We start from the raw sequence: 27,094 nt of genomic DNA, 5'->3' as shown, positions 1-27,094 counted from the left end.
ATATTTTTGACGATAACTATGCAAACGATGCATCTGAATACCGAATATGAGATCATCTGGTGTTCTGAAGATACTTGCTTTCCTTATTACATGTGTTATAATTATTATTTGCTACCAAATTCTTTTGACAACATCTTTTTTTAATCACATTGACTCAAAAATACCACAAGCAGACCCTGTGCCTTTAGGGAAAGGAGTGGGCAATGTGAAAGTTATTTTGGAAAACGAACCGCAGGTCACTGCTAAGGCCCAGAAAAATGAACCAGTACATGAAATTAACGTTGTAATTACATTTACAAATGCCAAAGACAACACAAATCTACAACAAAAGTTCCAAACAACTGTTTTGTCAATGTTTAAATGGACAACTACGCCTGTCAACATTTACATAATTGGTGACCAAGCTAGTCAGGTCATCGCAGATGCAATCTTAAAACAAGCTGTCAGTAAATACAATAAACAATACAAGGTAATATTATAATCAATAAGCATATTTATTTTAATTATGCATACAGTTGAACAACACAATAGACCTTATTGCTATTTGGAAACCTGCATTGGTTGACCCAAGGATTTGTATAGTATACTATAGAATTATAGAATAGAATAGAATATTTTTATTTCCCTAATTACAGGGCCCATAAAGGGCATAAAATCAGATACAATTAATTTATATAATTGACACCAACAACAATAATAGTTTGCATATACATATATATTTGGAATATAAGCATTGGTCAGAATGAAGCTAAAAACCACATATATATTGTGAATAAAAGAATGATAAAATTACATTATATACATGTATATATATATGTATTTTTTCTCAAATTATTTACTTGACTTAGTGTCAGTGTTCATTCCTGATCTCCTTAATTCAAAACAGTCAAAAATATAACAGCCAAGTTTTTCAAGAGTAACATTTTCTTGGGTCAAGAGCCATAAAAATTTAGAAGATTTATTTAAATTTATAAAGTTATAACAATTGTTAGAAATGTCTTGAAAAAAATTGTCCCTTTGAATATCATAAAGAGGGCTTTCTAATAAAAAATTAAGCTCATCTTCAACTTTACCAAGGGAGCAATTAGAACATAGACGCTCAAATCTTTCTATATGTTTTTTTTAATATCTGTCTGTCTCAATTTTTATGGAGTGAGCGCTTATTCTTAATTTACAAATTGACTGTCTTTTTTTGAAGTCCTGTAATTCTAAATATTTTTCCTTTTTAAAACAATTTTTTATAGAAAAATAAGTACCAAGCTTCCCTTTTTCGGAGTCAATTGTTTGATACTTCAGTTTATTCCAAAATATTAAATAACTTTTACATAGTTTTACTATAGATACAAATCCTTGGTTGACCCAAGTCAAGAATCTGCTCCTCTTTAGAAGGGGGTTGGAGGGGTCCTGATCCTGAAATCCTGAGGTCCCAAACATTAAAAAAAATAAATCCCTACATCCTGCATCTGTGTACAGACTCAATGAACAGTTTGGAAATTATTAAGGCCTGCATGCTGGCATCCACTAAATAAAAGTTAAAATTATTTTGCATATATACTACATGTATATGATATACATGTAAGAAAGATGTAAGATAAAGTAAGATACAATTCACTTTGAGGTGTGCAAAGATGAACTTTGATTTCAAAATTGCTTCCCTGATTTTCAAAGATACTTCACTTCCAAAAGTATGAATTATCAAACACGTTAAAATTTGGTAAACCCAAATTGTGAAATAATATAAATCAAACCTTTCGGGTCCATCAATTTTTATGTCCAATTATTATAATACCAGTACACAAAAATGCAAGCTGATCTCAAGCTGTTTCACTCAAACATTCATATTTTTAGGTTAAAAAAAAATAAAAAATTGAGAAATGTTTGTTTTCCACTTTTATACATGGTATTTTATTAAAAGTGCATCCAGTATATATTGACCTGGATCAGCTTAGAGCCAGATCAACTTGGGTCGGGATTAATTTGTTGATGGAAAAGCCTGATCACAATGCATATACCCATCGTGGCTTGTCAAGCATAAACCTTACCTGTTGACAAGTCCCACACATGTGATTCTTCTTGGGGGAGTCAAAATCTCCCAATTTTGTCCCTCCTGTTAATAATTTAAATCTTCTTTTTTTTTCGAAAATTAGATTCAAAAATCTTTTCAGTGAACTTTTCAATGTTATACAATTGATGTCATTCCCTAATTGACCTTTGTGTCATTCAAATCAAAGTGATTATTACAAGCAAATTCAGTGGAAAACTCACTGGGTTCAATTGACATCTTTGGTGTGAAACAACCCGTTAATTAACGTCTATTATCTCAGCCATATAGGTCATAAATAAATCTGTGTTTTTCAAACTGTAGGGAATTAATTTTGGAGTTATTCCCCCTGTTTTAGCTTTTTGCTTATATATGTGCTGGTAAAATATTATCTATTACTGAAAATAAGAATGCAATACAAATTGAACTCAAAGCTATATTAGAATGATACCATAAGGGCTAAAACTTTCTTTGAACATGCCAAAAAAAGTATATTGCATATTATTTTTGATTATCCCTTGTCAATGTTGTCCCTATGCCCTCTTTTTTGAAGCTTTGGAAATTATGCCCCTTATAGTTCTTGTATTCAATATCTCCAGATATTGTTGGGAGCCTCACAATATTTTTCAAATTCAAAATCGTTCATTGAAAAATGTCTCTTAACAAGTAGGTAAAATCTCTAACTTTTGTGAAAACAAGATATCTGTAGCCTTATTATGAAAAGTCAGTCAACCAAAAGTCAGATCTAAAGCTGCAGATGAAAGGATAAAAAAAATCTGATCAACTTAAATTTTCATGAAATTTGGGCATTTATTTTCAGTGGCGGATGCAGGAATTTTCGAAAGGGGGGGTGCTAGCCCAGGGCAAAGGGGGGGTGCAAAGTTGCAAAACATATGTCCCGATTCAAATGCATTGATCGGCCAAAATAAAGGGGGGGTGCGCACCCCCGGAACCCCCCCCCCCTGGATCCGCCACTGATTTTAAAGTCATTTGAAATGAGTGAGTGGCGAAAAAAAATGTTTATCCAATTCTTTTACCAATGCATGTATATATCATAAACTCAGTCCTCTGTGCACGATTTTCTCATTTTTTTATGCAAATATAACGTATAATCGTCAATTTTTTTCTCTCTGTCTGTTATGATTTAACAAATATGGCTGCTCATTAAATGCCGTGTTTTGAAGCCAAATTTACCGATTATCACCTTGTAGTGAACAAATAACAAAAAGCATGGGTATTGAGCACGTGTTTAACATGTACAATCAGAGAATTGTTTATTTTGATGACAGATCCATGTGTATTGCGACCAACAGATTTTTACGAGGAGGGTTACGCTCAGGTCACTATGCATACGGAAAATATGTCGTCAATTGCTTCCTGGAATTGCTTCCTTTCCATTAAAAATAAGTAAACTTCTTCTAAATGTGGAAGTTAAAGAATTTTCCTCAGCAAAAAGTATATGTACATAAGTTGTATAATAAAAACTATCCATTCAGTTATAAAAAAACAAATGCATATTTTTTTTTAATTTGAGGTTTCTTATGACTTTAAAACTAAACAAAATTCACAAATTCTGACATAGAAAGACTGTTCCTCAATTAAGATCTGTCTAACTTCTATGTGACCAAAACTAGACAACAACACCATAAGTGAAGTTTTGTCCTTAAAATAGGGATTTGTATGCCCCATTTATTATGCACCATTTACGTTTTTTCAGTCTGTGTGTCTGTTTTTTCGTTCGTCCATCGATCTGTCTGTCCCTCTTCAGGTTGATGTTTTTGGTTAAAGTTTTCGGTCAAGGTAGCTTTTGATGAAGTTGAAGTCCAACAAACTTGAAACTGAGTACACATGTTCCCTATGATATCATCTTTCTAATTTTTATGCCAAATTAGAGTTTTGACCCATTTTCACAGTCCTCTGAACACAGAAAATAGTTAGGGTGGAGCATCTGTGTACTATGGACACATTCTTGTTACAAATGTTTTGCAAATAGTTTTAGGAAAGTTGAAATGGCAAATATGATCAGCAGAACAAGAACTAAAAATTAATTTTGTAAATGAACACAGCTATAAAGCCTCAAATCTTCAGAAGACTTTTTTAAAGGAGTTATTGCCCTTGAAAGAGGCTTTTTATAATTTTTTGTAAAAAAAATACATTAGATTCATAGAAACTGTAAACAGTAAAAATGGTCAGGGGAAAATCAACATTAACCTTGTTCATGTCTCAAAGTCAACTGTCATGACTCCTTATAAAAGTTATTGCCCTCAAACCTTTTCCTTTTTTTGTATTTTTTTTTACGAAAACTATAGCAGATAGAGGATAACTTTTATAGAAGAATTTACCAGAGTCAAACAATTTGCTTTTCTTTACATTAACCTTGAACAACAATTAACCTCTTTGGCTGTTTTTCTTTTAACAGATTTTTATGCATGTCAATGCCTTGATATATCATTTAATACTTTTTGATTTGATATGTTATTCTGACAGTTTAAATATATGTAAGTTGTAATCCACTCTTTTGACCTTGGTAAGTAATAATAAATCTTAAACCTGTTATTAATCTGTGGTTCATAAATGTATAAGTCTTTTATTAGTCTTATAATATAAGCCAATATTACAGTTAAAGATATGCACTTCAACCATGTCAACTTCAAATTTAAACAATACATGCCAGTCATTATTGGGAGGTTGGGGTATATATTTTAAGCAGATTTAGGGAAGTTGCAATAAGAAGAAGTCAGTTAATTAAAGAAAAAGACAATGTTCTATGAATTTAGTGAACCTCTGAAATAGACACATTAAGGTCATTTTATCTTATGAAATAATTTCTATTCTTTCTGAAGAATGGCATAAATGTAAATATATCCAATAGTGCTATATCATATCCATGTCTCAATGGAGGACTTTAAAAGTTTGAAGTTATGGATACAAATCTTCCTATCTTTCAATCAGTGATTTTAATTGCTCTGAATACATAAAACATGTTACTATAGTTATAATTTTCTTCCTTTTTTGCAGATTGCGCAGATATTTGGTTCAAACTTGTATTAAAAAATGAAATATATATATAACAGGCTATTATTTGAACTTGGAATTATTTTTAATTATGGAATTTGCATAATTTCTTGTGTTTAATAAAATTTTTAATAAATTCCATGTTTATTTGGTATTATAATCTTTCGAGCGGTAAATAACACTTTCCATACAATATATTTTGGTTAGATAGTGTTGTGCGCGGCACAGTACATTCTATTGAAAATATACTATTTTCTTTGTAATAGAATGTGTTGTGCGCAGCACAGAACATTTCAGTACAGAATAAACATGGAATTTATTGAAAATTTCAATAACAAGAAATCAAGCAAATTCCATAATTAAAAATAATTCCAAGTTCAAATAATAGCCTGTTATATATATATATACGTAACTGTTTTATTCACAAATATAAATTTTATCCTATAATGACATCAGTGAGTGAGTAGTCCTTCTGAAATCAAACATTGTTCAGCACTTTTTATACAGCCGCAAAATATTTTGCGGTCGTATATTGGTCTCACATTGTCGGCGGCGGCGGCGTCGTTGTGCGAAGGCGGATGGTTTCCGGATAATAACTTTCGTATTAGTAAATAGAAATCGATAAAATTGTAAAACAATGTTTATAACCACAAAATGAAGCTTGGGATTGATTTTTGGGGTTATGGTCCCTAAGGTTTAGGAATTAGGGGCCCAAAACAAGCATTTATCTAGTGTCAGGACAATCAGTATTTCAATTGTTCTAAAATTGTACCACAATGTTTAATAGCATAATTAGAAGGTTGGGATATATTTTAAGGGTTATGGGGCAAACAGTCAAGGAATAAAGGGCCAAAAAGGGGCCAAAACAAGCATTTTTGTAGTTTCTAGACAATAAATTGGAGTTATCTTTCTTTGTCCAGAATGGTTGATGAATCACCTAAAACCAACGCTTTATGAAATCTTTGAAAGTTGGAGTTATCTTTCTTTGTCCAGAATAGTAGTTGAATCAACTTAAATCAATGCTATATACAATGCAATATTCACTTTTACTACAAACTGATAAATTAAAGCAATCTTTACCATTCAGTGATTACAAGCACTTTGATTACCATTCTAGGGTTATGCCCCTTTACAAGTCGAAAAGTTTAAGATTTTTTTCGTTTCTGTTCCCTTAACTTAAGTTTGTCTTAACTCAATTTAATGAAATGTGTATACAATGCTTATTACCTCTAAACCTAGTTTAAGTTTAATTTTTGGCAGCTTCAATTTTACAGTTCTTGAGTTATGTCCCTTTATAACGTTATATGCTAGGGGGGCATCATCTGTGTCCCTTTGGACACATTCCCCATTTATTTTTTTAGAAGTTACTATTAAGGATGTATTCCTCTGACATTTCAGTCTCGTTCAGTCTCGTTGAAATCTCGTTCTTGAATTATGTCTAAAACATGTGATACAAGTGGAAAATATGAATGAATTTTAAAAATGTTATAATCAAACTCAACTCTGTGAAAAAATTGGGTATTTCCATTGAGTAGTTTTTGAGTAATACATTTTTCAAATTTTATTACCAATCAAGTCAGTCTTTTTAGCCAAAATTTCGAGAAAATGGGTGAGGGATACAAAAAATTATTTTACCAGAAACATGTGCATCCCACATCCCTTTTTTCTTTTCAAATTTCTTAGATATGTATGTTTTCAATCATTTATAACAAAGAAGTTGAAAAAATATGCAATTTGTACTTATAACGGAGAAAAATCACAAATTTACAAAATTGACAACATGGTAAATTTGACATAAAAAAGCATCAAAATATGATAAAACTTTCTTATATTAACACTTACCTATAGTTTTTGTAATTCAAATTCATTCAGATTGGTCCCCTTCATCTTTATTGAAAGTATGACAAAAAGTTTAATTGTGGAAATGTGATATTTTTCATGATTATAGCCCAAAAATAGGTAAAAACTGATGAAAAATTGGAAAATCATCAAAATTGGGTACTTTCAAAGGGCCGTAGCAAAAAAAGAAGTGCACCACCATATGATTTTTTCTTCACCAATTATTTTTTTACAGTCATATGAACCCAAAAAACAGGTTTAGAAAAAAAGTTTAATTCTAGAAATTTTTGGCTCCTCAGAGGTGTACATCCTTAATTAATATTAATTTTAACCATGACTGTATAACATTTTAATATTTTATGATGTATTTAAATGAGTAGTTATTGTTGCAAACTCCATTAGAAATTTGAATTGAGATAAAAAAAAGAAAATTTCTTCAAATATTTTTTTTTTTTGAGAGGATTAATATTCAACAGCATAGTGAATAAAATCCAGCTTGAATGTTGTGTCCATACTTGCCCCAACTGTTCAGGGTTGGACCTCTGCGGTCGTATAAAGCTACAATCTGCGGAGCATCTGGTTATTCCTGTTGACATTGATCTTAATTTAGGCTCATTTGTAAAATGATAATTTATTCATAAAGTTGAGTTTTATGGTTGAATATAACTTTACCCTGAATTACAAATTTACAACCTTTGAAATGTTCAAGAAAATTGTACTTGTAAGTACTTGCTATCATTATGCCTGCAGATATTGGTCAGACTTTGGTACACTATCAATATAGGGCAGTTCCAAAATTTATCCCATGGGAGACATGGTAGGTACTCAAGTTCATTGAGTATTGTGTGGTTTCATTTTTATACGACCGCAAAAATTGAAATTTCTTGGTCGTATATTGGTATCACGTTGGCGTTGTTGCTGCATCGTCGTCTGCGTCGTCATCGTCCGAAGACTTTTGGTTTTCACACTATAACTTTATTATAAGTCAATAGAAATCTATGAAATTTAAACACAAGGTTTATGACCACAAAAGGAAGGTTGGGATTGATTTTGGGAGTTTTGGTCTCAACAGTTTAGGAATTAGGGGCCAAAAAGGGTCCAAATAAGCATTTTCTTGGTTTTCGCACTATAACTTTAGTAAAAGTAAATAAAAATCAATGAAATTTAAACACAAGGTTTATGACCACAAAAGGAAGATTGGGATTGATTTTGGGAGTTGAGGTCCCAACAGTTTAGGAATTAAGGGCCAAAAAGGGCCCAAATAAGCATTTTTCTTGGTTTTCGCACCATAACATTAGTATTTATAAGTAAATAGAAATCTATGAAATTTAAACACAAGGTTTATGACCATAAAAGGAAGGTTGGGATTGATGTCGGGAGTTTTGGTCCCAACGAATTAGGGGCCAAAATAAAACTTTGTTTGATTTCATCAAAAATTGAACTATTGGGGTTCTCTGATATACCGAATCTAACCGTGTATTTAGATTCTCAATTTTTCATCCCGTTTTCAAATTGGTCTACATTAAGGTCCAAAGGGTCCAAAATTAAACTTAGTTTGATTTTATCAAAAATTGAATTCTTGGGGTTCTTTGATATGCTGAATCTAAACATGTACTTAGTTTTTTTATTATGGGCCCAGTTTTCAAGTTGGTCCAAATCTGGGTCCAAAATTAAACTTTGTTTGATTTCAACAAAAAATCAATATATGGGGTTCTTCAATATGCTGAATCTAACCATGTATTTAGATTTTTAATATTTAGGACCGGTTATCAAATTGGTTCACATTGAGGTCTAAAGGGTCCAAAATTGAACTTTATTTGATTTCATCAAAAATTGAATTCTTGAGGTTCTTTGATATGATGAATCTAACCATGTATTTAGATTTTGGATATTGGAATACCACAAAGGGATAGTAAGAATTGTCTTTGGGAGTTATGTCTCAAACCGTTAAGGAATAAGATGCAAAAAAGGGGGAAAAAGGGTTTCCAGGTTAATGGACAATTACTTAAGTACAAAACATAATTTAAAAGCAGTGTAAGGTTGGTAATTGAAACTCATTTTAATATCTCACCTAAACTGCTCTTAAATTATGTATATTGGAAATTTGCCAAAAACTTTATTATTAATAAATTCCATTTGAAATTTGCCAAAAACTTTAGTTTAATGAACTTCATTGGAAATTTGCCAATATAAAATGTTGCATTGGAGTTATCTTTCTTTGTCCAGAATAATAGTTAAATCAACTTAAATCGTGACTGTATTTTGTATTTTATGATGTATTTAAATGAGTAGTTATTGTTGAAAACTCCATAAGAAATTTGAATTGAGATCATTTTTGGAATACGGTAAGGGAAAGGGGGAGGTGAAAAAAATTGGTGGGGTTCAATTTTTCTTATTTCAGATTTCAGAAATGAACAAGAAAATTTCTTCAAATATCAAACGATTAATATTCAACAGCATACTGAATTGCTCAAAAGCAAAAATAACATTTTAAATTCATTAGACCACATTCATTCTGTGTCAGAAACCTATGCTGTGTCAACTATTTAATCACAATCCAAATTCAGAGCTGTATTCAGTTTGAATGTTGTGTCCATACTAGCCCCAACCGTTCAGGGTTCGACCTCTGCTGTTGTATAAAGCTGTGCCCTGCGGAGCATCTGGTTCTTAGAATTTTATAAAGCTGCATTAATATAAAAATTATTTTATGGGCAATCAAGGTCTTCCATGACCCATTTGCATGATGATACTGTCTATTCATTTATTTTCATGGGTACCAATTTTCGTGAATTAAGTGAAAAATTGTATCTTCGTAGGCATTTAATTTCGTGGTTGTAAATAGTTCTACATACAAACCTATAGAAAATTTGAAATTAGTTGGATATGGTTCACATAAGGCCACGAAAATTTGGTATTCAATGGACAATAATGAATCAAAATTTAGTAAAAATAAAATCTAAAAAAAATCTTTTTTTGTAATTTCAGTTGGTGAAGCTAGATACTGATGATTTAGCAAAGAAACTACATGAAGTTATAAAGGAGATGCAGCAACACTTTAGTTATAAACCTGGAGCATATTACAGTCATTCCTTATTCTTCCTTTCTATCGCAATACACAGGGTGATGCCAGAAACATTACACAGGGTCATAATGATGGATGCCGATTTAAAATTCAATAATGATGTCAAGGAGCTTTTTGATCTATTTGATAACTTTTCTGACACAAATGTCATGGGTATAGCCAGGGAGAATCAACCTGTGTATAGACATGTGTTGTCAGTATATCGTGGCGCTAATCCAGGTACAAGAGTTGGTGATCCACCGCCAAATGGAATCACAGGCTTTAATAGTGGTGTGCTACTTCTAAACTTAGACAAAATGAGAAAATCTGAGTTATATAATTCCTTAATTAATCCAAAGGTTGTAAACGATTTAACAAAAAAATATTCATTCCAAGGTCATTTAGGGGATCAAGATTTTTTTACTTTGTTATCATTAGAACATGAAAATTTATTTTATATTTTGCCTTGCACATGGAACCGACAGCTTTGTATTTGGTGGAGAGATAAAGGTTATGAGTCTGTTTTTGACCTCTACTTTAAATGTGAAGGTCATATTAATATTTACCATGGAAATGGTAACACAGATATTCCAAAATTAGAATGGGAAAAATAGATTTTATATTTGCTATATTCAAATTATGGTGATGTTTTTTTTAACGACCTTGACTGGCTAATGAAGCCCTCACATGGTCAGGGAAATTAGATAAGAGTCATACATATATGAGAAATTTTAATCTTTTGGAAGACAACAATTATATTCAATTCATTTAATTGCTTATACTGTTATACATGTTATAGCAAATAATATGCATGAAAAAACTTTTTAAAATGGCTCAAATAATATTTTAAATGTAAAAATTGTTATGATAACTTTACTTTTACTAATTATAAGTAGCTTTAATATTAAACAAATATCTTTATAACTAATAAGGGAGATAATTTAAGTAGAACTTAATTTGTGATATTTTAATTCTGTAACACTAGAGGTAATTTTATGCCTTGCTTTTACACTACTTACATGTAGTGCTATAAATGTAGCAAAGAACATTAATTGATAAATGTTCAAGTTTATGTATTGGTTGTAATTTGGTAACATATAAGTTGGTATAGCTATTGTTAATTTTTATATAATTTGGTTGTTGATAATATTTTACTACGAATTTCTTTTCAAGTTATTTTTTTATATTGTGATATAGTGCCAGTCATTTTACCAGTGGTTGTAATGAATAAATATATATTTTTTCCCCATTAAAATTAAGTTACTTGCAATTTTCATAATAGTGATTTCATATTATTGTTAAGGATTTTGGAATCTATTTTATATATACTGTCTCATGTGCCATGTGCTATTTACATCATGTATTAAGCATTTATTGAATTCTTTTTTTCATTATTTTTTTACTTTGACAGTCACTTTCTTTTTTATTATGGTCATCAGGATTAAATTAAATATCTTTAAATATGGTGTAGTTGTAATAAAATTACATTTTAAGAAAAAAGATACATGTATAGATGTAAAAGAACACAAATTAATTCACCCCAGTTTGAAGATGATATGCATGTCTTAGATAATTTAGAAACCTTTCAGTCCCAACTGCTTCTGATGAATAACCATGCATATACTATATAGGCCATGTAGTGAAATGTCAGTTTCTAGGAACTTTATAACTTATTAATTTTTTTTATATCTTTATTTATACTTGTTTATGCATATTAACCTTAAAATGGAAAAGACATTTGGTATTTTTTTAGAATAATATTGTAATTAGTTTACATTTTTTATATATACGAAAGTTGTGGATCAAGTTGAGGTTGTAAAGTAAAAAATGGTTAGTAATATTTATATTGTTTGGTATGGATTTTGTAGTTCTAAGTTACCAAACATTAAAAGACTTTTATACATTCATATTATTTGTTTCCACAAAACATCTGTGTTTTATCTAAAAAGTATTTTTGGAATGTTTGCTCATCAACAGGAGTGGCATTAAATATTTAACTTTTCATTTTGCTGCTTTATCGTATATTTCAAGCCGCGTATTATGCTACATCTGTATTTAGGAAATGCTAATAGATGTATATGATACACGTATACAGGCCTTTTATTTTTTTTATTTTTTGCAAAACTATATAAGAATTTAAATTTGGAGAAATTAGCTTTAAATAACCTTTAATGTGATAATATTTATGAAAATGTATGTTATAAATGAGGATCTGAATGAGGTTAATAAAATGGAGATTAATTGGCCACTAAAAGCATTGAAGAGTTGAATGGGCCAAACATTTTATAAATAGACAATAATGGGGTATTAGAATATAATGAATAGACAATAATGTAATGCTGGAATATAAATAATAAAGAATAATGAATTATCATGATTATTATGTGCAAAAAATCGGAAAAAGAGAAACATGCCCTGAAAATAAAAGAATACATAGATGAAGACATTTTCACCCAGACCCTCACAGATGTACTGTTCATTGTTTCTACAGATTTGTTAGTACTTAATTAAGTAATGTTTTATTTGATTTTTATGTTACACTTGCATTTAAGGGTACTTATATTTCTGTCTTACCCTTAATGGACCATGAGATTGGTAACTTTTCTGATTGTCTCTACGGCATGACATAGTTTTATACTATTTTACTTTTAAAGGGTAATTTTACCTAGAATGTGGAATGCAAGGACCACTAGTTTAGGGTCTATTTATACTTCATTAGGGACCAACATCTGTGGGACCTCATTTACATGTTTATTCCTAGTCCATCATTCATCAGTATTGGTAAAAATGTCAAATAGATAAAATATTATGGTATAAAAGAAACCTTATATTGGGTACAATTATTTTTATAACAATCAAGTTTCACTGATAGCTTGGAAAGATCTGATAATCGTAACATAATACATTTCTTTTCAAAAAGTTTCACCTAATTATTTAGTCAAATTGAGTAATGCAGGCTAGGCATTTAAAAATATTCATCCTTGATTACTTGTTCAATTTCTTCTTCTTTTTTTTTTAAATAATATGTAATCTGTTCATTGCATCAGAGATTTTTTTAATCCCATTTTAAGGAATTTTCACAGGATTTGGTTAGGGACCACCTTTTTCTTGGGTAAATACACACTTATTTAATGTGATTGATCTTATTCCCATGATATTACAATATCATTAGTACATAATGGTGCCCCCTTATTTGTATTTACTTCTAAAAAAAAAGGTGGTCAAAGTATCCATTTTTATATGAATTCTGAAAAGCAGAAATTGAAGTTTACATTGGATTTAAAGTAACTGCTTATTCTAGACAATTTTCTCTACTTAATAGCTCTGTCTCTCTAAACTCTTCTTGCTAAACTCTTGAGTTTTTTACATGTCTCAGCACATTTTGTATTATCTTCTATATTTGTAGTATTGTCAATCATAACAGGGTCCATATTTTCTATCTCTGGCTTACGTACTGATGCGGGCATTTCTAGAGTTTGCATTTTAACATACGTAACGGCCTGGATTTTCTTAACTTAAACATAAGTGAACAACGTTTATTAGCAAATTTTACCAATATACTTTCAAGGTATAGTACATTCACAAGTATTTACTCACCTGTGTTAAGCTGCAAATGCAATTAGGAGCTTTATATAAAATCAGAGCAAGTGAAAAAATGAAATCGGGGCAAATGAAAGAATGACAATTTTAAAAATTGGCGCAAATGTCATACGCCCATGTAAGTTTATGTGAAATCCTTTAGGCAATCATCACTTTAATTACTGTCAAATCTTAAATGCAAGCATTTCAATGGCGACATGACCAACCAAATTGCAATATTAGTCAATGTGATTTCAAGATTAGCTGCATGCTTATTAATTTCCAAATTTATAGTACATGTCTTTGTAAAGTTTTACTTTATATCCTGTAAATTTAGAAATTAATGTATAGTGCATTAATTATTGAGAATTATTGATTACTGTTAAAAATGAAAGATTTCATTAATACTATTGCAAATATCCTGTGTGGGAAAACCAATGTTAAAATGATAAATTCAAGTTTTTATTATTGCAAAATTTATACTGTTACATTTATTTCAAAAGGCCAAAAAAAATAATACATGTGTTTCCACTAAGCCTACCTACCCCAATTTTTAGTGCCTACCCTAAAACTTTTTATGCAATTTTTGAATGAGCACTGTTAACATATAACTAATTCCCTAGTAGTAACCAGCTAAAGAATGTTTGTAAAATAAAATGATATTGCCTACCTTTTTACCCTATTTTTATACAGCATGTTAGTGGAAAAACATGTATTATATGTTTTGGCCTAAATGATCAAGTAATAATTTATAAATTTTCATTAAATGGAACATTGTCTCATGTACATTTTCACTTATATCACTGTCTGCTAGGTATCTATCTCACTTTTCAGTGATAAGGGCAACTCATACACTATTGTTCATATTCATATTTGAGCTACTCCAAATGGTATTCTTTTCATCTTAAATCAGTTTTCTGTAGAACTTGTGCTGTAACCAAGATGTATGTATACAGTGTTCTGTTATTGGAAATCCAAATAATAAAATAATTTTTTTGAAAAAAAAACTTTTATTATTTTACTCTATTGCCATTCAGTCATGTTGTTCATTCTGCATCCTCATCAAACAGTTTTATAACTACAGATAAGTTAGTATGAATATAGCACACCTATTATTTACTAATTCAATGACTCTGTCAAAGGTTAAATGCTGATGAAACTATACTCTGCTTTTCATGATGAAATAGGAATGTAGATCAAATAGAGGCCTGATTACTATCTCTCATTTGCATAAATTAACACAATGTCGATAGGATTTGTATTTCACCCATGAATTTTTGCCTTGTATTAAGGTTTACAGAATATCCATTTTTGTTTACTGCTAGTTATATATAACACTTTGTGGTGTAGTGTTTTAGAGATGATCACCATGAATCTTGAAGATCAGTAGTCTGATTCTTGATTTGGTCAAATCCACGTCTTTATAAGCATTGACTTCTTCTCTGTCAGAAATTGAGAGCAAAGACTGGTTGGTTTGGAGTCAGACTTCTGTTACACTGCAATGATAATATTCATTTAAAGGGAGCTACCATTTGAATTTGATGTTTAGGGGGTGGGGGTGAAATTTGAAAAAAGTAGGCTGAACAGAAGTTTTGAGTAAAAAAAAAGTCAAGTTGAGACACTTGACAAAAAAAAGCCGGAATGACAATTTATGTAAAAAAAAGTCATGATAAACTGAAAAAAAAGGGCAGGACAGAGATTACAACTTAAGGATGTATTCTTCTGACGTTTCAGTCTCGTTGAAATCTCGTGCTGGAATTATTTCCAAAACATGTGATACAATTGGAAAATATCAATGAATTTTAAAAATATTATAATCAACATAACTATTTGTAAAAATTGTGTATTTGCAATTAACAGTTTTTGAGTAATCCAGTTTTCAAATTTTACAACCAATCAAGTCACATGCAGTCTTTTTAGCCAAAATTTTTAGAAAATGATTGAGGTGTACAAAAATGATTTTACCAGAAGCATGTTCATCCCATATCATTTTTGTCTTTTCAAAATTTCTTAGATATGTATTTTTATGCCCCACCTACGATAGTAGAGGGGCATTTTGTTTTCTGGTCTGTGCCTCCGTTCGTCCGTCCGTCCGTCCGTTCAGGTTAGAGTTTTTTGTCAAGGTAGTTTTTGATGAAGCTGTCCAATCAACTTGAAACTTAGTTCACTTGTTGCTTATGATATGATCTTTCTAATTTTAAAGTCAAATTAGACTTTTGACCCCAATTTCACGGTCCACTGAACATAGAAAATGAAAGGGGGAGTTTCAGGTTAAAGTTTTTGGTCAAGGAAGTTTTTGATGAAGCTGAATTCCAATCAATTTGAAACTTAGTACACTTGTTGCTTATGATATGATCTTTCTAATTTTAAAGTCAAATTAGACTTTTGACCCCAATTTCACGGTCCACTGAACATAGAAAATGAAAGGGGGAGTTTCAGGTTAAAGTTTTTGGTCAAGGAAGTTTTTGATGAAGCTAAATTCCAATCAACTTGAAACTTAGTACACTTGTTGCTTATGCTATGATCTTTCTAAAGTTAATGCCAAATTAGACTTTTGACCCCAATTTCACGGTTCACTTTACATAGAAAATGAAAGTGGGAGTTTCAGGTTAAAGTTTTTGGTCAAGGTAGTTTTTGATGAAATTGAAGTCCAATCAACTTGAAACTTATTACATATGTTCCCTATAATATAATCTTTCTAATTTTAATGCCAAATTAGATTATTACCCAATTTTTACAGTTCATGGAACATGGAAAAGGATAGTGCAAGTGGGGCATCCGTGTACTTTGGACACATTCTTGTTTCAATCATTTATAACAAACAAGTTGGAAATAATATGCATTTTGTTCTTAAATATAAAAAAAAATCACAAATTTACAAAATTGACAGCATGGTAAATTTTACACCAAAAAGCATTAAAATATGATAAAATAGTCAAAGGATTGTAATTTAGTACGCCAGAAGCGCGTTTCGTCTACAGTGACGCTAATATCAAAATAGTTATAAACCAAACAAATACAAAGTTGAAGAGCATTGAGGATCCAAAATTCCAAAAAGTTGTGCCAAATACGGCTAAGGTAATCTATACCTGGGATAAGAAAATCCTTAGCTTTTCGAAAAATTCAAAGTTTTGTTAACAGGAAATTTATAAAAAAAAATGACCACATAATTGATATTCATGTCAACACCGATGTGCTGACTACTGGGCTGTTGATACCCTCGGGGACGAAACGTCCACCAGCAGAGGCATCGACCCAGTGGTGTAAATAGTTATCAAAGGTACCAGGATTATAATTTAGTACGCCAGACGTGCGTTTCGTCTACATAAGACTCATCAGTGACGCTCGTATCAAAATAGTTATAAACCAAACAAATACAAGGTTGAAGAGCATTGAGGATCCAAAATTGCAAAACGTTGTGCCAAATACGGCTAAGGCTATCTATGCCTAGGATAAGAAAATCCTTAGTCTTTCGAAAAATTCAAAGTTTTGTAAACAGGAAATTTATAAAAAATGACAACATCATTGATATTCATGTCAATACCGAAGTGCTGACTACTGGGCTGTTGATACCCTCGGGGACGAAACGTCCACCAGCAGAGGCATCGACCAAGTGGTTGGAAAACTTTCTTATATTAACACATACCTATAGTTTTTTAAGTTAATTTGTCCACTTCATCTTTATTGAAAGTCTGAAAATTAATAGTAGAACTGTTATTTTTTTCACGATAATAGCCAAAAAATAGGTAAATAAAGACAACAGTAGTATACCGCTGTTCAAAACTCATAAATCCATGGACAAAAAACAAAATCAGGGTAACAAACTAAAACTGAGGGAAACGCATTAGATATAAGAGGAGAACAACGACACAACATTAAAATGTAGCACACACAGAAACGGACTAAGCATTAGACAAAATCCTATGAGAATAACATATATAACATCAAAACCAAATACATGAATTTGGGATAGATAAGGACCGTGACAAGTTTTATAAAAATTGATGAAAAATGGGAAAATCATGAAAATTAACTATTTCCAAAGGGACATAGCAAAAAAAGAAGTGCACCACCATATGATTTTTTCTTCACCAATTATTTTTTTACAGTCTTATAAGCCCCAAAATCAGGTTAAGAAAAAGTTTTATTTTTTTTTTTGGCTCTTCAGTGGTGTAATCCTTAAATAAAATTTTTTTTTTTTTATCCTTGTACCCCTTCCATCCAATCAAATGGTAGCTCCCTAGCTTACAACTGACCTCGTCATCTAGCAAAGCACGATATAGTTTGATGACACATGTGTCACTCATTATCTTCAGCATGCATGTTTATTGCTGGATGTTAAGCATTTGTTAATTAATTTATGATCTAGAATAACTTTATTCAACTTCATTATCTACACCTTAAAGATACTGATCACAAATCTTTGTGTCGAGCCTACAACTTTTGTCGCAGAAAACTCGACAGAGGATAGTAATCGAGGCGGCAGCGGCGTTAGCTTACTTCTAAAAAGCTTTATATTTTAGAAGGTGGACGACCTAGATGCTTCATACTTTGTATATAGTTGCGAAGTTTCCGTTTGTCACATAAACATTGCCCTTTACCTCATTTTCAGTTCAGTAACAACTTGAAAAAACGATTAAGATTTTTTGTAAGGTTAATGTTTCTCTTATTATGAGTATTAGGATAACTATATTTGGTATGTGCGTACCTGCAAGGTCCTTATGCCCGTCAGACAGTTTTCACTTGACCTTGACCTCCTTTTATGGATCAGTAAATAAGGTTATGTTTTGGTGGTCCATATCTCAGATACTATAAGCAATAGGTCTAGTATATTTGGTGTATAGAAGGATTGTAATGTGTACATGTCCAACTGGCAGGGGTCATCTGACCTTGACATCATTTTCATGGTTTCGGTGATTATATTTAAGTTTTTGTGTTTTGGTTTAATTCTTTTGTATTGTATGCTATAGGTCTACTATATTTGGTGTATGGAATGAAAGTAAGGTGAACATGCCCAACTGGCAGATGTCATCTGACCATGACCTGATTTTCAAGGTTTAAAGGTAATTATTTTCGTGGTTTAGTTTGTTCCTCCTATACAGTAACAGGTTAACTATATACATTTGTATATGGAATGATTATATGATATACATGTCCATCTGGAAGGGTCCATCTGACCTTAAAATCATTTTCATGGTTCATAGGTCAAAGGTGAAGTTTTCTTTGCTATGTCTGTTTTTTCATATTATAAGGCGTATGTAATCGCAGGGTGCATCAGTTTTAGATCTCCTGCACATGGATCTTAGATAAAGTTTCTCTTTGTGTTCATAGCTACTTTTGCACATGTATTCATGATGTTCACCTGTTAAATGCATATGAAGTGGTAATTTTTTAATATTCTAGAGCTAGGGTTCAGTATAAAGGATTGATATAGTCTCACTTCATGTGAAGATCGAAGGCAGTATGGTAAAATAACATGGGTCACATTGACTAGTAGTTTGCAAACAAAGTGGTACAATACTTTTAAAATTGCAAATATTTGTTTTAAATGGTCAGTTTAGGAAAAGTTTGTGTTAAGTGGTAATTTGCGAAAGACTTTTAAATTCAATGTCCGAAACTAAGATGCGTTAATGAATTAGAAGCGTCATCCAAGAATGTCTTAAAGGGAGACTGGTCTGTGGCGATGCAATGTCAAAGTTTTTGTCAATATCACGGCTGATCCTCGGTTAACAGAGTTTTTGTTGATTTTTTTTTCAGTATATGGATGTGAATAGTAAACTGCATATTGCTAGAAAAAAGAAAAATATGTTGCTAATGTGAAAAAAAAACCCGTTAATGATGATGATGGAAGTTTTTAACGACCTTGACTGGCTATACAGCCCTTGCACGGTTGTTAATATTAAATGTATTACAAATAGTCAGGAAATACGAAAAAGGGATTTGAAAAGTATTTTTTTTAAAATCTGATTACCAATATAAAAAAGAAGGTGTAGTCCATTTTTTTTTAAATTCAATAGATCACTTTTAAAGTAAATTGTGGTATGATCTCAAATGCGACGTTTTACATTTAGCAATGAACAAAAAGTACTGAAAATCACAAAAATACTGAACGTAGAAGAAAATCAATTCGGAAAGTCCATAATAACATGTCAAAATCAAATAGCAAAACGCATCAAAAACGAATGGACAAGAACTGTCATATTCCTGACTTGGTACAGGCATTTTCAAATGTAGAAAATGGTGGATTAAACCTGGTTTTATAGCGTTAACCCTCTCACTTTGATGACAGTCTCATCAAATTCCGTTATATTTACATTGATGCATAAACTAAACAGACACAATAAATCATATAGTCAGCTTTACAATCATTTTAAAAAGTTAAATATTAATCTTAATAAGCACTTTAAAAGGCAATTAAAACTGTGTCCACTTTTAACACGTGTTATTAAGTTTGGACGTCAACTTTATATATAAGCTATGAATAAACACGTGTATGATTTATTTACTTTTAGTATACGTTATATATACCAGTAGCATAAATGTCCGCCATGACTTTGAATCGTTTATTTCTTTTCTACATATTTGGTAATTTGTATACAGTATCGCAAGCGAAAACTTTGCAAGATTCGAAAAATGTCCTCAATGATATCATGAATGGATACGAAAAACATCTTCTTCCGAAGGCAAACTCATCAACTCCTGTCGACGTCAAACTCGGATTTTGTCTGTTTACTGTAAATGGTTTTAATGGTGTCGACGAAACTTTATCTTTGACTGGCGGACTTTCTATGAGTTGGGATGATGTCTCTTTACAATGGAACCCAGCAAGTTATGGCGGTGTTACTGATCTTGTTTTAGACAACTCAAAAATATGGCATCCTTATATTTTTCTCGTGAATACTCCAAATGAAATGAAACCTATAGGTTACGACACAAACAACGTTCTATCTGTTTATAGTTCTGGAAGGGTGGCATGGTTTCCAGGTGGCGTGTTGAAGGCAAAATGCTCTACAGATTTTACAAAATTTCCGTTTGACACACAAGTCTGTACTCTGGAATTTCAACCATGGGGAACAACATCTGCGGATATCACATTATCTCCGCTTTTCGACTATGTAATACTAGATTACTTCTCAACAAACTCTGATTGGATAGTAAACAGTCGTTCGTATGTGGAGGCGATTTCTATATACTCCCTAAAGTTTAATGTTGAAGTAACTTTAACACGACGTCCACTTTACTATGCTGTAATGCTAGTTGTACCGACCTTGTCGTTCTGTATTCTCAATCCATTAGTGTTTGTGTTGCCTCCAGACTCGGGGGAGCGTATATCTTATGCAGTGACTATCCTATTATCGTATGCTATATTTTTGACAATTGCTTTGTCATCGCTTCCAACATCATCCGATCCCTTGTGCACTCTCCTACTTGTCATGATACTCATTATAGCGATCAGTGGTGCGATAGTTATATTTGTAATCATATCAATGCGTTACTACCACAAAGAATCATTCAAGCCGGGCAGATGTGCTGCATGTCTGATAAGAGTTTCAAGGTGTACGGAAAAAGTTAAAGATACTGTGATAGAATTTCAGAAAGACGACAAAATAGATATAAAAATCGATATTTCAGGTAAAGAATATTCTCATCTCCTGGATAGATTTTTCCTGACATTATCGTACTCTTTACTCTGTATGTTCCTTGTATTATACATTTGTGTTGTTTTTGTGTAGTAAAAAAGGGGGAGGTGTTCATAGTATAAGAAATTTGTCAGTTTGAGATTCAGCTCTGACAACGCATTACAATGTATCTGAATTTAAAAAAATAGAAGATGGCCTTTTTGGGTCTCTTTACTTCTTGCTTTTCGATGTGTTGAAGACCGTACTTTGACCTTTAATTGTTTACTTTTTACACCATGTGATTTGGATGGAGAGTTGTCTCATTGGCACACACACCACATCTTCTTTTAGATGTGTTTTTTTTTTTTGCAAAGCAGTTAATCAACGAAGGACGATCCAATTAAATTTGTCCAGATATCTGTAAGCAGGAAACCCGAATTGGTTCTATTTGCTACAGCACCATTGGTTCTAGTCTGCTGTCAAGAAATCCCTATTGTGAATTCAAATTCAACGAAAATATCTATTTCTTATTCAATCCTCGACAACGAAATATAATTCGAGATTTAATAATTAATGGTTCATGAACATGTCGCAGTTGCATACAACCAATTATAAAATTATAATATAATGTACTAGATTCATTGTATTTTCACTATGATACATCGGTTCCCATTATTAAGACAATTCACCAAAAATCGCTGAATTAACTTTTTTTCTATTTTGTTATATATAATCAGACATATATCTGATTTATTATTCACGAAATTCATTTTGGGATGTGAAATATACAGAAAGCTTTTGTCATTTTCTATTACATATATGATTAAACTACTGAGACTACGTGTATAATACATATCGTCGCTGGGCTTCCAAAATGTTGTAAATTACAAATTTTTCAAGAAAAAGATATCTCACAAACAGGCTTTGAAAATTTTGACAAAATGCATGCTTCCAAATGTCGTATATGAACTTGAACATTTTTGAAAATAGGAGTGAAATAAAAACTTTGACATTTCTGGATTATCCAAGAACTTAAAATTATTTTCGAAGAAATGTACAATTATTTTATCCCAAAAGCAATTATACAACGATTTTCAAGTTTTCATACAACATTTTGGAAGCAAATTTTAGAAACAACTGACATTGGCAATTTTGCAATATGTCTTATTTCAAACGTTTTGATTGGTCTAACTGTATGCTATTTTGAAATACCAAAGATTTCCTCCCGCCCAGACCATTGGTGTCATAAAGTATTTTTAGCCAAAAAAGTCATATATACGACTTTTTGGACGCCCAGCGACGATATACACAATATACCATTTAGAAATTAAAAAACTTTGCAAATCTTATATATATTTGAAAATAACTATATTGCCTTGTCTACAATTTATATTGTATAATACATATATAAACAATGTACCATTTAAAAATTAAAAACTTCACAAATCTTATATTTATTTGAATAATTATATTGCCTTGTCTAAAATTTATATTGTTTTGATGGCTTCATATTATAAACTAATATCTTACATCCATGATAGTTTTCACATACTTAGAATTGCATGGTTAAGAAACATACAACTTCAACAGTTTTGGACCTGATACGAGAATTTTCCACTTCACTTTTCGGACATATTTGTTTACCATCTGTTTGTTTGTAATTTTGGCGAATAGTTTGTACAAATCAACAGTATTGAAGCGAATGGTTTTTTGTATTGTTAAATTCGCCAATATATCCCTTTGCGCATTTGGTTTATGCATTGGAATAGCGTAACAAACAACCCGTTAAAATATCAATGTATACTCAGTAAAGGGAGGAACCGGTCGGCGTGTATGGGTTTCTTTCTGAATCCGAGTTTTTTTTGTAAGGAGATTATAATAAAAGTAAATTGTGGTATGATCACAAATGAGACGTTCTACATTTAGCAATGAACAAAATCTGATAGTCAGCTATAAAAATCCTTTTAAAAAGTTAAAACTAATATTGTTAATCTTAATAAACACTTAAGAAAACCAATTAAACCGTAACTACTTTTCACACATGTTATTAAGTTTGGACGTCAACTTTATATAAGCTATGAATAAACACTTGTATAATTTATTTACTGTTAGTACACGTTATATACCAGTAGCATAAATGTCCGCCATGACTTTGAATCGTTTATTTCTATTCTATATATTTGGATATTTTCTTATTAAGGTGGTACCTAACACTACAGGGAGATAACTCTGTAAAATCAGCTAAACGTTTTAATTACGTCGTGTTGTTACGGGAATATTAAGCTTCTCAATGATCAAAACTAGTGTTTGTCAAACTGCTATATAACCAGTGTATTTTTTCTGATAAAACGGTTGGTTAAAATTTTTTGAAATTTTTATATTTTTCTCAAAGGGTCAAAGTAAATACTTTGTCTAAATTTTATGAAAATTAAACGAGCCAAATTAATTTTGGTCAAGGTGTTGGGTACCACCTTAATCTTCCCAATCTTTTTTCTGTCAGTTGGCGTAATTCGTGCACACATTCTCCTCAGGGACTCGGTTTGCAGATTTTTTGTATGTCCTATTTATGGGCATTATGTTTCTGGTCTGTGCATCCGTTTGTCTGTACGTTCGTTCATTTGGTTCCGTATGTCCCGCTTCAGGTTAAAGTTTTTTGTTGAGGTAGTTTTTGGAAAGATTGGAACTTGTTCTAACTCTTTCCTTAGGCATTGGCCTCCATAACAACACGACAGGTTAGCTACTATTACTAAATGTATTCACCCTGATATATAGTTCCCTATTAGTTCTCATATATGTGCACATAATATACATATAAACTGTGAAGAAATGGGTATATTTTTGGAGCAGTTCATTCAAAAATGTTTGTCTTGTATGTGTGTTGATGAGCAGGCTTTTTTAAAAACATTTTGATTATGTAATTGAGTATTGATACAATATTAGATGATTGACAACTGTCATTATCATCAAACAATCAGGGACAAGGTCTTTATTTACAATGCCCCACCTCCTAAACTGTCAGTCAAATTGACCACATTCCTTATCAACCTCAGTCTTACATAATTATACAGACCTTTCAATATACATCTTATTACACAAATATCAATGAATATTTGACCTCTCCATGTGGAACTTTGTGTGACTGGTTGATAAGTTCCGTTAGAACTTTTGGGCTAGTTTGTTAGTTCCGGTTTTGACTAATTTGACGAAAAGGAACTTTCTAACTAGTTGATATGTTCCGTTGGAACTTTCCAACTAGTCACTTTGTTCCGGTGGAACTTTTAAACCAGAGGAAGAACAAACGAACTAGTTAATAAGTTCCTCCGGAACTTTTCGGCTAGTTAGTTCTTTCCGCCCGGAACTTTCCAGCGTCGGAACAAAAGAGCATTTACAAATACCCAAATGTTTGATATTATATAAGGATGATAGATTTATTTATTGCCTATTACTTTTGATCTACATTACATTAAGTAATTCTGTAAATGATTTCTGAAAGATAAATTATTAATTAAGGATTAACAAGATCTTAAAAAAAGAACTTTAAATATGAATGTATAAAAGGTATTCCAGTAAGGCCTATAATTTACTTCATAAATTTCCAATAATTATCTGCAATTAATCTACAATTTAGGCTAGTTCACTAATTTTTTTTTATCAGTAATTGGCTTGAAACAGTTTTAAAAAGTACATTTTCAATGCCCTGTGCTGAAAAATACTTTATAAATTGATCAAAAGGCACTTTACAACTTCTAATCTTCAATGTTACATAACCTATGTTTCAACTTACAAAATGACCCAAAACAACATTTTTAGATTATTTTTGTTGACACTTTAAAGTTATTAGCTGTTGGTCTAGATCTTATGTCTTACAAGGATAGTTGGTATAAACATTCACTAGAAGAATTTTCAGCAATAGTGCTTTATTGTTTTTTTGTCCCCACCATACCTTACTATGAAATTACTCTTCCAATCTTTCCATGAGTGATTTCCATCACTTTAATTGATAAAGTTGAAGTCCAATCAACTTGAAACTTAGTACACATGTTCCCTATGATATGATCTTTCTAATTTTAATACCAAATAAGAGTTTTTAACCCATTTTCACGGTCCACTGAACATAGAAATGATAATGTGAATGGGGCATTCGTGTACTATGGGCACATTTTTGTTATGTCCCATTTATGGGCATTGTTTTCTGGTCTGTGTGTCTGTTTGTTCGTCCGTCCGTCCGTCCATTCCGCTTCAGGTTAAAGTTTTTGATGAAGTTGAAGTCCAGTCAACTTGAAACTTAGTATACATGTTCCTTATGATATGATTTTTCTATTAGAGTTTAACCTTTTTCTAAAGTCCACTGAACATAGAAAATGATATTGCGTATGGGGCATCCGTGTACTTGGGACACATTCTTGTTTTTAATATGTTTTCGTTTTTCCTGTTTATTTTTATTACATTATCAACGTTTTTAACATTGACATCACTATTTATTTGTTTTCTGGCAATGAGTAATTTACTATCCATATCCACAATACAGTTCCGAAAATACGGATTCAACATACAGATATACAACACCGTATACTGAGATGGCAAAGTTAAAACGTTAATAATGTTATACGACAATCTAAAAGAGGCTAAAAAAGTTTGAAAAGATGTGTCCCTCCTTCCGTCCATTTTCCTAAAAATTCAGACGAGCCATAAAGCAAACTTGACCAGCGAGTGTCAATACTTACGTTTAAATCAACAAAGCTGACATGGTCAGTCCACTCCTTTAAGGATTAACTACCCTTTAATAAGTGACATTTTGTTTTTCAATTTTGCTTATTACCTTGAATACCATAATAGATATAGAGACACCGTTTAAATATATAGCAAACACGATTAACAAAACAAGTCCTAATAATTAGTGACAATGAACAAATCTTCTGTGAGCTACTTATAGAATAATGCCATTCAGTAATGATTTATACCATTGCTTCATGTTAGGCAAATATAATAGTAGCTAAGGTAAAGCAGAAACTTCAAACAGCAAAAACTAAAGTAAGAAAAGCAGTTATCAACGAAAAAGATCAGCAAAAAGGGGGAATTTTAATCTTGAATTATAAGGTGGTTTATAATGTTGGAGAGTGGCCATTGTTAATTTGCCCATACATTCAATTGTGCAACAACAACACAGTCATGCTCGTTATTGCCCAATCTGTGGCATTGTTTATCTGCCCTTTCCGAGCTATGAGCTATAGTAAAGTGGTTATCATTGGTTGCAGCTTAAGTGAAAAAAAACCAGTTTAAATGTATCTCCATCTACTGCAGTTTTCATGATAAAAAATATGGGAATTTGCTAATGTTCAATGAATTTTAAGAAATTAAGTTTTAAGATATAAGCCTTATTGAAATTCTGTAAAATAGAAGTTGACATTTCAGGGGCAATAACTCCAAAGTAGATTATCAGATTTTTCAGAAAATTCCACAGCGGATAGACCTGCTGATAATTTTTACCTTTCTTCAGTTTTGAAATTTTTCTATTTTTAGCAACAGTAATCATGTTTGTTGATGTGTCAAATCCAAGGATAATTAATTTAAAAGAAATTCCTGAATGAACTTTCAGGTAAAGTTAGGTAACAGCTGACCTTGAACCTTCAACTATGATTTAATATTTTAATTTGCAACATAATTCAATTGCTTCCAAACTCTTTACAGCCGACAAGCTAAAGGTAATATCCTTTAAGAATAGACTAGTCGGACTAATAACCAATCAATATGTCTGTAGGACTAGGCTACTTCAAAAGGAGGGTAGTATAAATTACCTAATAATGACTTTAAGGTTCAGCTAGCAAGCAAGCTAACCAAAGATATTTTCTTTAGCTACACACTCAATGAAATCAGCTGTAACACACAGAATAAATATCATGTGGTGTCCAACTCTCTCATACATTTTCTCGAGGAATAGCC

The 27,094-nt window shown here is 31.5% G+C and overlaps 2 protein-coding genes across 2 annotated transcripts; both read left to right on the top strand.

Annotated features, from left to right (window-relative positions):
• Positions 1 to 20: 20 nt before the first annotated feature.
• LOC139501717 (xyloside xylosyltransferase 1-like) lies at positions 21 to 14,542 on the top strand. The gene is made up of 2 exons (XM_071290858.1): positions 21 to 469; positions 9,881 to 14,542. Exons 1-2 carry the CDS (start codon positions 47 to 49, stop codon positions 10,568 to 10,570), a joined length of 1,113 nt encoding a protein of 370 aa, XP_071146959.1. The 5' UTR covers positions 21 to 46; the 3' UTR covers positions 10,571 to 14,542.
• A 5,643-nt stretch (positions 14,543 to 20,185) lies between these two features.
• Positions 20,186 to 21,872, top strand: LOC139500366 (acetylcholine receptor subunit alpha-like). The gene has a single exon (XM_071289108.1). The coding sequence runs from the start codon at positions 20,186 to 20,188 to the stop codon at positions 21,266 to 21,268; it is 1,083 nt and encodes a 360-aa protein (XP_071145209.1). The 3' UTR covers positions 21,269 to 21,872.
• Positions 21,873 to 27,094: the final 5,222 nt, after the last annotated feature.

This window comes from Mytilus edulis, chromosome 13, assembly GCF_963676685.1.
Source record: "Mytilus edulis chromosome 13, xbMytEdul2.2, whole genome shotgun sequence".
Classification (NCBI taxonomy): Eukaryota; Metazoa; Mollusca; class Bivalvia; order Mytilida; family Mytilidae; genus Mytilus; species Mytilus edulis.
Note: the sequence above shows the minus strand (reverse complement) of the source record. Positions and strands in the feature narration are given on the sequence as shown.

What these genes read in the sequence shown, in the direction of transcription:
- LOC139501717 (XM_071290858.1), top strand. Translation starts at nt 47, where the DNA reads ATGAGATCATCTGGTGTTCTGAAGATACTTGCTTTCCTTATTACATGT. An exon ending in AATACAATAAACAATACAAG is followed by an intron (nt 470 to 9,880) that starts GTAATATTATAA and finishes TTGTAATTTCAG; the next exon opens with TTGGTGAAGCTAGATACTGA.
- LOC139500366 (XM_071289108.1), top strand. Translation starts at nt 20,186, where the DNA reads ATGAATGGATACGAAAAACATCTTCTTCCGAAGGCAAACTCATCAACT.